This window comes from Bos taurus, chromosome 6 (genome assembly GCF_002263795.3).
Source record: "Bos taurus isolate L1 Dominette 01449 registration number 42190680 breed Hereford chromosome 6, ARS-UCD2.0, whole genome shotgun sequence".
Classification (NCBI taxonomy): domain Eukaryota; kingdom Metazoa; phylum Chordata; class Mammalia; order Artiodactyla; family Bovidae; genus Bos; species Bos taurus.
In genome coordinates, this window is record NC_037333.1 from 81,031,378 (window position 1) to 81,049,153 (window position 17,776).

The 17,776-nt window shown below is 33.6% G+C and overlaps 1 protein-coding gene across 13 annotated transcripts in view; it reads right to left on the minus strand.

The window, feature by feature from the left end:
* Positions 1-17,776, minus strand: part of EPHA5 (EPH receptor A5) — a 408,104-nt gene that overhangs the window by 198,802 nt on the left and 191,526 nt on the right. For 9 of the 13 annotated variants that reach the window (XM_003586208.6, XM_002688311.6, XM_005208052.5 and 6 more), the window contains exons 4-5: positions 7,562-7,717; positions 3,216-3,551 (exon numbers count right to left, since the gene is read on the minus strand). The exons of 1 other annotated variant lie outside the window; for it this stretch is intronic. In XM_003586208.6, coding sequence (XP_003586256.1) covers positions 3,216-3,551; positions 7,562-7,717 — 492 coding nt within the window. The remainder of the gene's footprint in view (positions 1-3,215; positions 3,552-7,561; positions 7,718-17,776) is intronic. 3 more of the 13 variants (XM_010806168.4, XM_024993586.2, XM_059887773.1) reach the window with 2 other exon arrangements.

Below are 17,776 nucleotides of genomic sequence, written 5' to 3' on the forward strand. Positions count from 1 at the left end.
TAGTAAGACAAAATAAATGATAATACAATAGGAATGAACAATAGAAGTGTTGTCATGTAAATAATCTAAATGCATTTTCTGTAAAAAAAATTTTTATACATCAATTTTTCCAAATCACTAGAAAACTTAAGGAGCTCCATGGGATTTATTTTTTCCAAGTCTGAGCTTAATAAAGCATGGTTTGTATTATCCATGATTTTATCCACTTTGCAATTCAACTGTTAAAGTTCTTTATATAATTTATGTATTCAAATTTTTTCCTATCATTTGCCCTTCTCACACACAATTTTCCTTTACCTTTTTGTAAATTACTTTTTCCACCCTCAATTTTCCCACTTCATGTGTGTTTGTATGTTTTGACTGTGATAATTCCCACAACTTTGCAATTTTTTGTCAATCTCAGTACTATTTGTCGAATTCTACAAGGCCCATCCCATAAATTCCAACTAATTGTAGTATTTAGCTTTCCTTAAAACTTCATCTTTTAACTTGACTATTAATTTACATGCAAAAAAGTATCATTTGAATTCAGACGACTTCTCACAAAAGCAAAATGCTAGACTCCATAATGATTTAATAGCTGGAAAAATGTCTTAAATGCTGTGTAAACATCCATAAATTAATCATTTAATCACTATCCTCAGCATAAAATCATTATTTCTTTTTATAGACTGATGAGCCAGGGTTACCTAATCAATTTAAATTTCTAGATTAATGTAAGATTCTTATCTTGAAAAAATTACTAATTTTTTTCTTGTACGTGTTGAACATAATTTTGAATCTGGGCTGTTCATATATCACATTGATGTCACTAATATAAATCAATCAGAAAATGACAGAACAAATTATAAATTTGAAACAAATAAATTAAGAAACAAATGCATTTCTCAATAAACACTCCATAGAGATTGAAACTAAAGTTGAAATCTGTTAAAAGAAGTTTTGTATAAAAACCACATATGGTACAGATAACTTTCTGTAATTTAAGGTTGAGAAAATATTCAGACATTAAAACCAACTACTGTAGCCCACTTTCTATAATGTTGGTATTTGATAAATGTCCAGCACCGTGGCATTATTCTAAGAGTTACTTGAAGTCAATAATTTTTGTGAAATTGATATTTAGTTGGTCTGAAATGTCAGACCCTGAGAAAATCTCCATCTTGTTTTTATTTTTTGGTAGGTTTGTAAGGATTTTACAGTACGTATGCTCTGAAAACTTGGGGGAAAAACAGCAAATCAAAAGTCAATAAAGTTTCTGCTCTGAATACAAATGTTTGTTTTAGGTGATAGCCATTCCTTGAATAGTCAGATAGAAATTTTTCTTTCTTGACATTTAAAGTATTTGTAGTTCAAAAAACATACTGTGCAGTCCTAAAAGGCCAGTAAGTAAAAACACCTGGAGCAAATATTTATTAATAATTTCATTTAAAAAACAGTTATCTAGTTCATCAGAGAAACATCATTCAAAGAAGGTTATGCAAGCTTAAATAATGTGCTATCAGGGAACTACAATTCTTAATGATTGTTCAATATGCTTTCAGTATGTTAATGGAAGATTCACATGTAGAACCAAGTAAGCTTAAAAGATATTGCATATGAAGGCTGAAAGCAATAGTTAAATCCCAATATTTTTCTGATGTGAGAAGACAGTTCACATTCACAGAGCACTTGTGGCATCTAGATACTCTGATGAAAAATTAATGTATACTAGTATGCCCAAAGCTGAGTCTATACCGAAGGAAAACCTAATTTTCTCTAATTTTGTCTACCTCTTCTTAGCACTTTTATTAGTTCAACCTTAGGTTAGGGACAAAATGGAGTAAGATATAAAAAATTCACGGAGGAAAGTGGCATATAAGTGTACAATTATTTTTTTTTTTTTTTTGTCATGGAATAAAAAACATGCTGTGGATACATTCAACATAGATGAGAACATGAGTGCTTAGAATGATGCTTAGTGAATAATTCAAATATCTTTGTATCCTCTGGGTTACTTTTGAATGTTTCTCTCAGTTTTATCAGTCAAAAACAACTATGAACCCAATGACACATGTTTTTCTTATTCTCAAGAGATAACCACTTCATTTACCTGACACATCCAATAATTCAAATTATTTTGACCCAAACTTGATTACAAACAATATTTTCTTGTCAATCAGATCATTCCACTACCTACAAACTTATACTAACATTACAGGAATTAAGTCTGACCTAATTCAGTCAAACACATCCTATCACACTGTGAGCTCTACTGGCAAGGACGTCCTCACCAAGCAACGTCCACCTGCGGTACTTAAGAGGTAACCAGTTTATTCCCATGAACTGAGAGCTGAGGCCAAGGAATAGAAGGAGCGTTACATTTAAAGCCCCTTCCTACACAGGCACCTGTTATTGACAAAAACCAGTTATAAGCTACTCATAGGCTTTGAATGGTTCTTGCCACATAATAGGACAAGTTATTAATTCAGCCATAGCTTGATTTTTAGTTTACTAGACAAGAATTCTCTATATTGATTTACTTAAAATTAAGTACTTGAGGGGAAATTTTAGGGGAATTAATCATTCAAGCAGCACTATTTTCCCTACTCCTTAATAATTACTCCTTAACATTTCCAAGTTCTTCATATGGAATATAGATATATTTTCATATGTATGGTTGTTGTACAACAGCTCACAGTTATTATAATTTTGATAAATGGATTTATCAAAGAAAAGTTGTTTTATACATTTGTAATAATAACAATAGAAATAATAAGAAAACCCTATTTTAATATGTGAAGAAAATTCAGATGTGGTGCCAAACTAATAAACCTGCCTAATTACATGCTAATTTAATGAACTAAAGAAAAAACCTGAAGTGAATAAAACAACAAAAATATAGATCTGAGCTATAATAATTGCACTGTTCAAAATTATGAAACAAAAATTTTTTCACAAATGGATTTGAGCCATAAATATATTTTTTAATGAAAAAATTCAACTAAAATCTATCTTATTTTCTGTCCGTGGATGTGTCTGCTACAAAACTTTAGCTTTTATTTGCCTAGAACTTAAAAAAAAAAGTCTCAAGGTGTATTCATTCTACTCTAAGTCCTAACCCTCTGGATAATGGGAAGTTCTTTTTCACATCTCAGGCAACTTAGCCCTGAGCTGGGGAGATAACTGACAGAGATTGTCCTAAGGTACATGATTTGGTTGGACATCACACTTACCTGCTTGATTTGTGGTTACATTTACAGACACATACTGCCGGGCTCCTGGACTCAAGTCGGACACTCCATTCACTGCCTCAATCTCAAAGGTATAGTTTGTGTGAGCGAGCAGATCCACCACCATGACAGAGGTGTTTTTCAGGCCGATTTGCTGGGGGAGGTACCTGACATGACCGCCACACTCGTCACACACACCTGCATGGGAGTTGCACTTCTTGCATGCAATATAATATGACACATCTTTCCTTCCACCAGTGTCAGCAGGAGGAATCCATTCCAGAAAGACACTAGTTTCATTAACATTTGAGATGGCATTCCGAGGAGCTGAGGGGGGTCCTGGTTTGCAAAGTAAAGTGAAAAAAACAAATTTTGAGATGATAAAATTAGGCATTGCTTACTACACAAATTTCTGGTCTGAAGGGAAAAAAATAGCTTTGCAATCATTGTTTTAAGCAGGGCAGAATGCAAGAATTATCAATTTGTAATAATCTTTGAAAAATCTTGTTACAGTTTTGTAGGGACAATAGTGGGGTTTAAATACTATAGAAATGACTTATCTTGGCAATGTAACAAGTTCAGTTAAAGATTATGTTTTGCTTAGTGTATACATAAAGAATTATGGAATAAAACTATGCATGCAAAAAATGTAGATAAAATTATGTATTCAAATAGTGGCAGGTTCTTGGCAAGTCCAGGGAAAAATTCTCCTTGGGGATTGACGTGATTAAGTCCTCAATGATACTTGTTCCCTGAAAGCTAGGAATTAAACATGAAGGATTTACTAAGCAATGAGTACAAGTAGAAAGAGGATTTATTAGTGTGGCTCTTGACTACAAATACTACAGAAATTAAAAAGGACAAACAAAAACAGCCTTAGTTTATCTCAAAGGAAGTTGCATATCTACTGATAAGCCACCAACAGAATTTGGAACCTCCTTCATATGACAAAAAAAAAAAAACAACAAGAATTTAAGTAGTTGATCAACATTACAAACTGTGATAAAATTTTGCTTACTTTGATATGGTTTTAACATTGTGGTTCGGCAAAACTGTGCATTTTACTTAACTGAAAATCTAAAACTTATTTTAAAAATAATTCTCCAAAACACAATTAAGAAGAAGAATGAATGTGTTCAGACCTTGAAAAATAAGCATAGTAAATTTATATATAAATACCAACTGCTATCCATGTATATAATACTATATTTCTGAAATAATAGCAGACTAAAGAGAACTAAAATCGGTTACCTACCAACTGTAACCAATGCATTACTCTGGTGGGGGGTGCTGATAATGAGACAAGCTATGAATGCGTGCAGATGAGAGATATATGGGGAAATCTCTATATCATCCTCTCAATTTTGTTCTGAACCTAAAAATGCTCTAAAAAAAGTGTCTATAAAAGAATTAACTGTATATTGTCTGACTCTAGAATAGATTTTTAGATACTCAGACTTACAGCTTCAGTCCACTGTTAATATTATATGATCAGATGTTCTTGAAGAGAAAACACATTTAGATTTGTTTCAGAATTACTTAGCAAAGATTTCCCAATAGGGAATAAAATGGACTATAAATGGTTCATAGGCATAAATTAACCTACTCAGGATGACATAGCTTAGTTATCTTAATATGTGCTGTCTGTTCTAAACATAGAAGTAAATATTAATTTCTACCTAACATTTATTAAACCATGACTGCTGAGCACTAAATTTAAAAGGCAAAACTAATACAATTATGTAAAGTTTAAAAATAAAATAAAATTTAAAAAAAATTAAAAGCAATAAGAAAGTTACCTAGTATTCATAAAATATCACTTAAAGAACTCCATAATGTAAAAATTGCCAGTTTTGATTAAAAAATCTCTACCTTTGCTATAGTTGTGGTTGAATCCTGTGAATTTTCCCATATAATCTCACACACTCCAATATAAAAGTCACTTTTCAGTTGAAACAAATACTTAAGATGGAAATACAACTCTTTTTACTATTGCCTTTAACTTATCTAATAGTGGAAAATTATGGCAAAAATGTAATTTGAGATCAAAATGTTACAGATTCTTTTGTGAGAAAAAGGTAAAGTATACTTGGAATAGGTCTACTTCAGAAGATATCAAAATTCTGAGTTTTTTTTCCTGACAACTTAACTATACCCACAGTTTCCATCTTTCCTCTAAATCTGTAAAACTGTATCATGGTCTAACTCTTCTTCTGACTCTGCTACCAATAGCCCCTCAGCATGTGAGTGGGGGGCACATATGCCTCTCAAAGTTAAAATGAAACTCATATATTCAAGGGAGGCCCTAAAGAAGAGGTAATCAGTGAAGACTCAGACTGACATGCACCAAAAAATAACGTAATGAAATCCCACCGTCCTGCTAATAGACGTGATGTATGAACCCAAGTAGAGCTGTGAGAGGCACCCTCAATTTGAACAGATTCATTAGAATCTGAACTTTGTTTTTTCTTTTCCTCTAGGTGTGTAGCATTTGGTTTTCCAGAGTACCAAAAAAAATATTAAAAGAAGTTGAAACCATAAATTTAATTCCAAAGAGCCAAACAGACATAAATCAAGTGATCTCATCTGTTCAAGGGTATCATCATAGGTGGTATTTGTGGTATTGTGAATGCAACTAAGAACAGAACACACACACTCACAGACTATGTATTAGAAAGATCTTCTACAGGACTTCCTGTCTTTTTTGAGAAATGCATACAAATGAGTGTTCCTCTGAGACACAGTATTAGAAATGCACACACATGGATACAGAGAAAATATAAACCTCAGGTCCTAAACAAGAGCTAAGCAGTCCTTGACACCAGAGCATGGGGTCTCACCCATTCCCAAACCTAGTAATTTTACAGAATGGGAGGCTCATATTCATGCTGAGAAAGAGACTGATCCTGGTTGGACTACTTAAAGAAAAGAATACCTATAAAACTGATGAAATTGAAATAAGTCAAGATATGATTTTCTCTAATTCACCAAAGTACAGTCTAGCAAATATCTCCCTGTTTGGGCTCTATTTTGCTTTGAATAATTGAAGCAATTTCCACTGCAACCAAGATACATCACATTCAATCACACTTTATATCTCCTCAATTCAAATGTATCCTCTTAAGACAGGTATACAATAATGTCATTTACTTATGTGAAGAGGAATTGTTATAGTTAGTAATAATCTAACCCATAAAAGTATCAGAATGTGATAAAGAATGATCTTTAACACTATTAAGTTAATATCAATGATTTGAGAAACAATGAATATACATTTCACTGACATTATGAAATTCAGGCACTGAAATTCAGATAAAACTTCAGTTGTGATTATTTAAATAAAGAAATCATATGTCTTTATCTATGATACCAGAGAGTACTAAATTTCAAAAAAAATTGTCTTCATCTTTGAAGGCAACTACAACCTACAGAGATCTAAAAGAGTACAAAATGGGACATCACGGAAAATGAATGGTAAGGGGAGCTGGGATTCACTATTCTTCCCTTTCATTTGTTTTTGTTTGATTTGCTATAGAGACGAAGATAGAAAAACTAAAGAAGTACTGTCATCAAGCAAACTAACATGTAAATTTGTTTCCTTCTCAGAAATATGTGGCACACTAGAAAAACAAAAACACCAAAACACTGATAGATATGGAAGTACCCACTGCAAATGTTGGAATAAAATGTTTATTATTCATCTGTTCTAAGATTATTTGACCATATACTTAATAATAGTTAAGGACACTCACTGCTAAAAAAACACAACCACTTGAAAATCCTAGTTGACAACTGGTTTTATATTTGACTCTTAAATCTGACTTGCCAACCCGCAGCACTCCATGTTCGTGTAGTGTTTCCTGTCTTATAAATGACCTTCTCATTGGTCTTTGCAGCTTAGTGGGGGAGGTTACAACAAGAAGATAGAAGTACCATGTACTGGATATTTTTGTGATCAGAAATTTGGCTTGGAAGAAGAGGAAGAAAAGTAAAAACGATTTACCAGGAACAGGTGAATGGATTTGTCAAAGTCATGTTTGGCTACCACGAGCACTCAAATAAATCATAAAGTAAAAAAAAAGAAAAAGAAAAAGAAAAATTGTATTTGTGGCCCAGATGTTGAACTTGAAATAAGGGAAAACAGATTCTTCCCACTGTAAATAATAGAAGAGACTCGGATTTCTTAATGTTTACTCAAGAAGATTGGATTCTGGTGAAATCCTATATTGGCAAATTAAACATTATGCCTGTTTTGGCGGAAATGGTAATAGAATGTAACAGGCTCCATCATGCTATTTCTTCAAACTGGTGAAGGTTAGCATCACCAAAGATCCATGGGTTTTCCTTACTTGTGCATGCCATTGTGGGTGGATCAGACTCCCTCCTGAAATAATCCTTTTCACAGACACAAGAGGTTGAAGCTTCCTCATGGGTATAACTGTGAGGTGGACATTTGCTGCAGCTCTGGCTGTGAGGTGAGGCTTTGAAGAACCCAGGTCTGCACACTGTCAAAAGAAATAAGAGACTAAGCTTTTCCCTGGAACAGATGCAGTGTTTGCTTTGTGAATAATGTCATTATTTTGACTAGTATACACAGATCTCATGTAACACCATCCTTTCATTAATTTCAAAATTTTTTCATAAATTTCTGAATCATAAATAACAGGCTATTCATCCAGATAATCAAATATTTATTTAAAGTATTTAAATCAAACATGATTGGAATATATTTATAATGATTCTTATGTTACAAGAAATATAAAGATGGTCATATGTATTTAAAACAAAGTGCTTTGAATATAACTTTCATTAATGCTATTATTAGAACAACTTATGTTGGGAAAAAAAAAAACAAAATTTCCACTATACTCAGAGAACGGCATGGTACACAATAGTTGCTCAAAGTTTTGTTGTTGAATTAATAAGTAAATTAACTGTGTGCTTGGTCACTCAGTCGTATCCAACTCTTTGGGACCCTTTGGATTGCAGTCCACCAGGCTCCTCTGTCCATGGGATTTTTCAGGCAAGAACACCGCAGTGCATTGCCATTTCCTCCTCCAGGGGATCTTCCCGACCCAGGAACTGAATTCACATCTCCTGTGTTTCCTGCACTACAGGTGGATTCTTTACAGACTTAGCCATCAGGGAATGCTAAAACCTTCACAAAATTCTGTTAGAATGGAGAGAATGCATGATTGAGCTAGTATATCATTCACATTATTAATTTATATCATACTAATATCAAGAGGATTCAGACTTCAGGGTTTTTGTTTTTGTTTTTCCCACATTTTACTCCATTTTAGAAATTTTCATTGAGATCTTTACTGATCCAACATTCATCTATTCCGGTATCAGTCATGTTTATACCACAAAAATTATAATGCTCTACAAAGGAGAAAAGTGTGCCTTATTCAATTTTGCATTTACAATACTTATCGCAGTGTTTTACCACATAAAGTATTCACATATTGTTATGTAAGGCACACCTGAGTGAATGACATGGCAAGAAAAATGTAACTGAAATACTCAGAATCACATGAAGAGAATCTCTGATATTTTTGTTAAGTTAGTGGTCAGGTAAGTAAATATTAACAAGCTAAGTTCCCTTATTCTGTATTCCCTAAGCTTTTATCTTTCTCTTTCTTCTCAATGGGTAGTAAAGCCAAACTTCAATATTCCAATTGTCCACTATGAACCATGTGAAGACCATAAAACTGATGGTTTCATTACCTTTTTTGGAGTTTAGATAACTTAAAGCTAATCAACTATTTATGTGTTTTTTTCCTATTCTGAAAATCCACTATATATACTCAAGAGAGTTTATTCAAGCATCAATGAACATTTGCTAAAGCTTAAAGGTAAATTTGTATTTCCATGGAAATTCTGATAGACATAATGAACTAGGGCTAATTTTCATGTGCTATAAATGATCTGGGGTTTTAGTAATCCATGCAAAGGCTTTCTGCCATCACCATGAATAATCAGGAATTGACAAAAATGAGAAGGTATTTTTCAGTAGATCTAATTATAGCGATAGTAAAACCTAATGCTCTTATAAATTCAGAGTGAATGTGAAGGTATTTGAAAGATAAGAAGAGCTTTTTGATAGTATTAGGGACATTCTTGTAGTTAAATGATTAGGAGAAGATTTAAAATATTATTTTTCTTATAATAGGATTGCTGTAGCAGCCAGTACCATTCTTAGCTAAGTTATCCAATTTTTCTTCTTTTATCCTTTTCAGTAAAACCATTCTCACTTCAAACATAATTTTCTTTCAAAGACATGAACTGTCAATCCACACATTCTGCATATTTGGAGCTCATTTATCATTCATGAAACAAAAGTCATTTCTTTTTAATGAATTCCTTTTAATTTAAAAACTTTATATAATATCATATATAACACTGCTTTTCAATCCACCATGGGAAGTTAGGAAATAGGAAATTATATAGATGTAAGTAAAAAGTAGAAAATCGTATCCTTCTCTTCAGTAGAGAAGTTGAACAAAATGCTTTCAGCAGGTGGTGAGCCAGAAATTTTGCTTAGGACTGGGTTACAAGGTGAAAAAGATAGATGTGGCCCTGCCTTTATGAGTATTAAAGCCACTGCATGTGTAACTATAAATATAATTATGCAGGAAGGAGACAGAGCAGGGAAGTGAATATGGACACCTAATTTAGACTGGAATGTCAAAGAACATTTCCTTCAGGAAGCTGTCTCCACTGATACGTAAAAGATTAGGAAAATTATCCAATTTGAGGAGGAGTACTGCAGTGCCTTAGAGGGCAAAATATTTTCAAAGGAGAGGAGAACAAGTAGGGAGATGGAAAACACTAAAAAGTTGATCAGGGAGATAGTGGCAACAAAGAGGCAGAGATGATGTTAGGGAAGAGGATATGAGGTCAGAAACACATTATGGTTTCTAATATTTGGAACTTTTAGTTAATGGGTAGTAACAGGTCATTACAGTGTTGTAATCAGGGAAATGTTAATAGTAAGATCAAAGTAGTGTGTAAGAGATCATTTCTGTCTAGCATGGGCAATGGATTGACAAGGAGCATGGATGGAGGCATTTGCCCCTTTTGTTTCTGTTGCATTGTTCTGGAAACAGATAAGAGTGGTTCCAATCACTCTTATCACCACAAGAGTGGTGACAGATAAGAGTAGGTAAATTCAGGAGATGAATATGAGGGAAAATCAGCAAGATCTCATGATACATTTAATAGATCAGATGTACGAGTGAAAAATCCTAACAATGACTCTAAGATGTTTGGCTTGAACTTCACAGGCAATACTGGTGCCATTTTCTCAGACAGAGAACACTAGATATGAAATGTGTTTGGGGAGATAGTTATTATGTTTAAAGTATTATTTAATTTGAGGTGGCTAAAGAAATCCAAATAGAAGTATAGAGAGGAAAATTGTAGGGTTCAATGTATTCCAAGAAAAAATATCAAAAAATCATTAATTATCCATTATCAAATCATGGCTGTAAATCCAAGTTGGGCATGCAATGTTGCTACACAAACTTCTTGTTGTTCAATCGCTTAGTCATCTCCAAATCTTTGCAACTCCATGGACTGTAGCATGCCAGGCTTCCCTGTCCTTCATTATGTCCTGGACATTGCCCAAACTCACATTTATTGAGTCAATGATGTCATCCAGTCATCTCACCCTCTGTCGTCCCCTTCTCCTCCTGCCTTCAATCTTGGTGTTATTTCTTTAGTTAGCATCAGTCCTCAGGATCAGCATGAGTATTTTGGAGCTGTTCTTTTTTCTTCTAACTCCTTATAAGCTCTATTCCTTTGTGAATCTCATGGTACATGCATGTGTGCTGAGAAACTAGAAGTCATTAGAGAGGAAATTTCTTACTTTTCTACCACCAAATCTCCAAATCTATATGCACTTGGATCTTTCTTCCTATTAAAAGGTAAATGTATCTTTGCTCTTGGGAGCTTGCCTGGTGGCTAAAATGGTAAAGAATCTATCTACAATGCTGGATACCTGGTTCTATCCCTGCGTCGGGAAGATCCTCTTGAGAAGGGGATGGCTACCCACTTCGATATTCTTGCCTAGAGAATCCGTGGACAGAGGAGCCTGAAAGGCTACAGTCCATGGGGTCGCAAAGAGTTGGGCATGAGTGCGCAACTAACACGTGTCTTTGCTCTTAGCAAAAAAAAAAAATCCTCATTTGAATTGGAGCCCCATCCATACTCTCTCTTAGAGTCATCTTCCAAGTGTCTACTATCCCTTTTACAAAATCAGAGGTACTCTCAACTGCCCTCTCTCTCTTTCTTTTGGGCTCTCCCTTTCTCCTCCCTGCCTCCCTTTGTCATTATCTGGAGCCTGATACAATTTCCAGAACTCTTCAATGGAAACAAAGTGAAGCAAAAACAAAACACATAGCACAACACAGTCAATCTTGCTTGACTTCATTTCTCCCCATAGCAATTAAGTACCAAACAGTTTGGCTTCCATGCGGAACATAACTTCTTAAATCATTTTTCAACACATGCATCACAAGTTCCTCATTCTAAGTCACATGTTGACACACTCCACAACATGGCCACTTCCTTTGTTAAGAATGTAACTTTCTGGATGCAATACTTCTCCACAGCATTTGACCATATCCTCTTTTGGGAAACTCCTATTAATTTTACTACAAAATGCTAGCATAGCCTACAAGTTTCCAGACTATATTTAAGAAACCCTTTAAATGCAATCTCCTATCACACTCACTATCTCCATCAATACTAACTGACTTGCAATTTCCAGAATTTGAGAAACTTCTTTATCTGCCTTTGAATACTGAAGGAAAAGCATTCCAGGTCAAAAGACAAGAAGTAAAAATTGAGAGAACAGAGGTGGTACAAAAAGCTTGTAGTCCTTGATAAAAGACTTGTATTTAATCTGAACACATCTAGAAGACTCTGTGTGTATTTACTTTTTGAGGGTGCCCTTTCTGCCAAGCACTGTGGCAGGGAATATCTGTGTCGTGGTGAGAAAAAAAAAAAATTCTACTCTATATTCTGAAGCAACAACACATTCAGGAGACAGAAAATAAATAATAGTCCAAAAAAGTAAAATTTACTTTTTACCTTTTAATCTTGACAATATTCAACAAAAATTATTTAGGTAAGAAGTAAAATTGTTCTAAATTCCAACTTGATATAATTCATTCAAAACAAAGGAAGCTTCTGGAACAATGTTGTTTCATAGAACTCTGGTACATTACCTAAATATTTGAAAATACTACGCAAGTCCATTCAAGTTGAACAAGGAACAGGACCAAAGAAACACACCCTATGTTAACATTTTCATGAGGCTATCTTAGCAGTCCTCTGGAGGAATGGAAACTAGTTTTAAAGTTCCTATTCTGTCCATGCTTCAATGCTCATTTTAAGTTCTATGTTTCCTAAGATGCTTGTGCTAAATCAATGATTACATGTTTTCTTACACATCCTTTAGACCTTTGAACCATTTGCTTCGCGTTTCTTTTATGGAAGATAGAAACTATTTTGACAAAATTTTATGTGTAGATTTTCTCATCTGCTCCCAACTCGTATAAACATTCTGGAGACTGAAAACTGTTCATTTGGTTTTCATCATATGAAGCATAGTTCTTTGTACTGAGTACATAGTCATCAGTATTTATGGGTATAAATAGTATGTTTGTCTCTCAGGGTCTAAATGGTATGGCAGGAACTTAAAAAAAGCTTCTTAATGAGAACTGTCTAAATATTAAGTTCCGGCAAGTAAAAAAATATAGTATTACAACCTCGCTAACTATTTTAGAAGTTGTGCACAAGCTACCAATACTGACTCTCATAGATACCAGTTTAAAAACAAGGCTGTTATAGATATAAATTAAAATATAGTTTTCAGATTTAAACATAAGATGCAAGTCATCAATATTCAAATGATTGCAAGTGTGTGTGTGTGTGTGTGCGTGTGGCACTCAGTCATGTCTGACTCTTTGCAACCCCATGGACTATAACCCACCAGGCTCCTCTGTCCATGGGATATTCCAGGCAAGAATACTGAAGTGGGTTGTCATTTCCTACTCCAATTCAAATGAATAAAGGCTGTCAATTGTTAAAAGTGTGAACAGGTGCTGCCTAGCCTGATTAGGAATTCTTTCAATCTTCAAAATTACCAAAAATGGATAGTTGATAAGCTACGATTTTTTCAACTATTCTCAATTATTAATTTTAAGGTTTCCAAAATATTTCAGCCTTAAAGATTTGTCACAGTTGGGATTCTTAAGTGAATCCATTTTGCAATTCAAAGTCAATACTCAATAAGCATGGGAACCAAGGAAACTAATTTAAATTAATGTAAAAAATATTGTTTTAGTAATTTATAATATTAGAATTCTCTCCATTTGGAATTAAAATAAATTATTTAAATATATATAAAAGGCAATTGGAATAAAAATGCACAAACTGTTGTCTGTAGAGTTTAAGATACAAGTAAAGTTCAAAATATATTGGATTTATCCCATTATTCTTTATTAAGAAAGACAGAAAATCACTATGAACAAGGTTTTTACCACAGTTCTTTGATACATAAATTGTCAGAGGATATAAGCTATGTCAAATTTACTTTTTAAATAGATTTTTCAAAATAAAGTGTCCACAAGACAGTTCAGGCAAAATTTAAGAGATGTGTTAAGAAAAACAGCATAAAACAACATGCTAGAAGAAAATTACCACTCAAAATATTTCCAATAACATTTACACCAAAATTTAATAATAATAGCAGATTTATTCTTACATTTGAAGTTTACATTCAGTATAAAAAATAGGTATTGTGTTAAAACACTAATACATTAAAATAAGATTTTAAACTAGATAACAGTTCTTGAATACTTACAAAGAGAAACATGAGAAAGATCCTAATTCAGAATTAAGTTTCTAAATAATTTTCAATGACTGAAAGCAATAATTGGAATACTGAAAAAAATACCAGAGAAAAATAAAACACTGTTGATAAATACTTTAAATTTCTCTATATATAGTATATAAATATGTATGTATGTATATAATTTACTCACCAAATATAGATAGAAGCTCAAAGAAATATCTATATTCATAAATAAAGAATAAAATTAATTGCTATATATCCTTTACATAGTCACTCAATCAACATATATAATAAATCAAGCCTATGTGTCATAAACAGTACTGGACACATTAATATAAGTAAAACCTAATCATTGCCATTATGCCATTAAATAACTCAGTCATGTGGCTATTGCTTATATGTTGACTGGCACATATTTTGCATTAAACCATTCAGACTTGTCCAACTCTTTGGGATCCTATGGACCATAGCCCTTCGGGCTTCTCTGTTCTTCGGATTCTCCAGGCAAGAATACTGGAGTGGGCTGTTATGTGTTCCCCAGGGGATCTTTCTGACCTAGGGATCGAACCTGCATCACCTAAGTTTCCTGCATTGGCAGGTGAGTTCTTTACTGCTAGCATAACCCAGCACACATTTTTAAAAGACACTGAAAATGACAATTTAAAAATAGCATTCTCTGTGTGTTGTTGTTCAGTTGCCAAGTCATCTCTGACTCTTTGCAACTCCATGGACTGCAGTATACCAGGCCTCCCTGTCTTTTAACCTCTCCCAGAGATTGCCCAAGTTCACGTCCATTGAATCAGTGATGCCATCCAAACATCTCATCATCTATATCCCCCTTCACTTATTGCCTTCAGTATTTCTCAGCACTAGGATCTTTTCCAGTGAGTTGGCACTTCACATCAAGTAGCCAAAGTACTGGAATTTCAGCTTCAGCATCAGTTCTTCCAATGAATATTCAGGGCTGACCTCCTTCAGAATGGACTGGTTGGATCTCCTTGCAGTCCAAGGGACTCTCAAGAGTCTTCTCCAGAACCACAGTTTGATAGCATCACTTCTTCAACACTCAACCTTCTTTACGGTCCAACTCGAACATCCGTATATGATTACTGGAAAGACCATAGCCTCGACTATACTGACATTTCCAGGCAAAGTGATGTCTTTGTTTTTTAATATGCTATCTAAGTTTGCCATAGCTTTCCTGACAAAAAGCAATCGTCTTCTAATTTCATGGCTGCAGTCACTGTCCTCAGTGATGTTAGAGCCCAAGGAAAGGAAACCTGTCACTGCTTCCACCTTTTCCCCTTCTATTTTGAATGAAGTGATGAGATCAGTACCATGATCTTAGTTTTTTTTTTAATACTAAGTTAAGGCAGCTTTTTCACTCTCCTCTTTCACTGTCAACAAGAGGCTCTTTAGTTCCTCTTCACTTTCTGCCATTAAAGTAGTTATCATCTATATATCTGAGGTTGTTGATATTTCTCCCAGCAATTTTGATTTCAGTTAATAACTCTTCCAGCTTGGCATTTTGCATGATGTGCTCAGCATATAAGTTAAATAAACAGGGTGACGATAAACAGCCTTGTCATACTCCTTTCTCAATTTTGAACCAGTCAGTTGTTTCATATAAGGTTCTAACTGTTGCTTCTTGACGCACATACAGGGTTCTCAAGAGACAGGCAAGATGGTATGGTATTCCCATCTCTTTCAGTGTTTTCCAGTTTGTTATAATCCACACAGCCAAAGGCTCTATGTAGTCAGTGAAACAACAAATGATGTTTTTCTGAAATTTCCTTTATCTTTCTATGATCCAGAAAATGCTGACAATTTGATCTCTAGTTCCTCTGCCTTTTCTAAACCCAGCTTGAATAGCTCGAAGTTCTTGGTTCATGTACTGCTGAGGTCTAGCTTGAAGGATTTTGAGCATAACCTTACTAGTATGGAAGATGAGTGTGATTGTCTAGTAGTCTGAACAATTTTATAGCATGATGTATGTGTATACACATCCTATGAGTATGTCTGTATGTGTATGTAAACAAAAAACTTGTCTCTCAGTAAGATGTATCCACACATATTGTTATAAATTACAATTATATAAAATTGTATATAATATATTTTATATATTTATAAAATATATTTTATGTTATACATTATAAATAAAATATAGATGTGTGACTTTAGAAATTCTTTAGGATTGTATTACTTTCAGATTTATTTGTTTCCTAATCTATTCATTTATAGAAGTACCATGTCATGTAGGGTCAGTGATCAATACTAATACTGACCTTAACTTCCTCTCATAGTCTAGGGTAAGGCACCTCCTCTAAAGGTCACAATAGAACAGAGTATCTTCAAATTTAGTAAAAAATGTATTAGGTACCAATAACACGTCCTATTTTATTTCTAATTTTAGAACTTATATACTTCATAACTAATAGCTAGCAACATTAAAATATTTACAATTTGAAATATACTGAAGAAGTATGTAGAGATAAAATCTATACACTAAATAAACTGGGATGGAATATTTTTAATCCTCAAGTAAATTATGCTGATTAAATTATTACTTAATTACAATTATCCCTTAACCAGGATATGGTTTTCTAAGATTAAACTGTTATTCTAAACTAATTTCAGTTTCACAAGTTTAAATACCAAGAGTCCTGTGGATTATTCATGAAAAGACATTATGCAGTGATATGACAATATATCTCTCCATTTTGGCAACATTGATATGCTTGAGATATAGTAACAAACCGATGAACCCTTTGGGAGTTTGAAATGGCAAGACACATGACCCCTAAACTGTGTAGAGCTGTAAATAGCAAACTGACCGTTTTGCATTTAACTAACTGAATCTCCACTAAAATAAAAGCTATAGAACCTCAGCAACTCTTTAAAGACTTTTATAACCTGTCTATATAAGGATGGACATTTATTGAAAATAACAGAACCCATGGTATCTTTCAAAGCAAAGATTATAATTTCCCTTGAATTTTTGATTAACTGTATTCCTCTCCAATAAAAAATTGCTATAGATAAGGTTGTATTTTAATTACTAATCCACTGGACATTTTGGTATCTCTATAATTTCAATGGATAAGATGTTGATCATTTTGTTCTCCCAAATAGTATGCTTCAGTAACAGTGTGGTAGGATATGTATGAGAGTGTAAATGTGCAAAATATTTGATATTTGGTTATATATTTTCCACTTAATTAAAAATTGGATAAAATTAATGTAAAATTTTAATCAGATATTAGATTTTAATCAGGGATTAAAAAGAGTATTAAAGAAGTTAATACTTCTTTAAGTTAAAAAGTAGTATTTATGTTGTTAAAATGAACAGACTACAATACAGTATTTATTTTGAAAGTATATGAAAGGTCTGGCCCAGGATCTTTACCTAGACAGCTAAGATAAAAACAATGCTTTTCGTTATGAACGCTTTGCCTTGTACCACTGGGCATTACATCTCAGTCAACTAACTCAAAAAATAATAACACCTGTGTAATGGCAGAAAGTGAAGAGGAACTAAAAAGCCTTTTGATGAAAGCGAAAGTGGAGAGTGAAAAAGTTGGCTTAAAGCTCAACATTCAGAAAATGAAGATCATGGCATCTGATCCCATCACTTCATGGGAAATAGATGGGCAAACAGTGGAAACAGTGTCAGACTTTATTTTTTGGGGATCCAAAA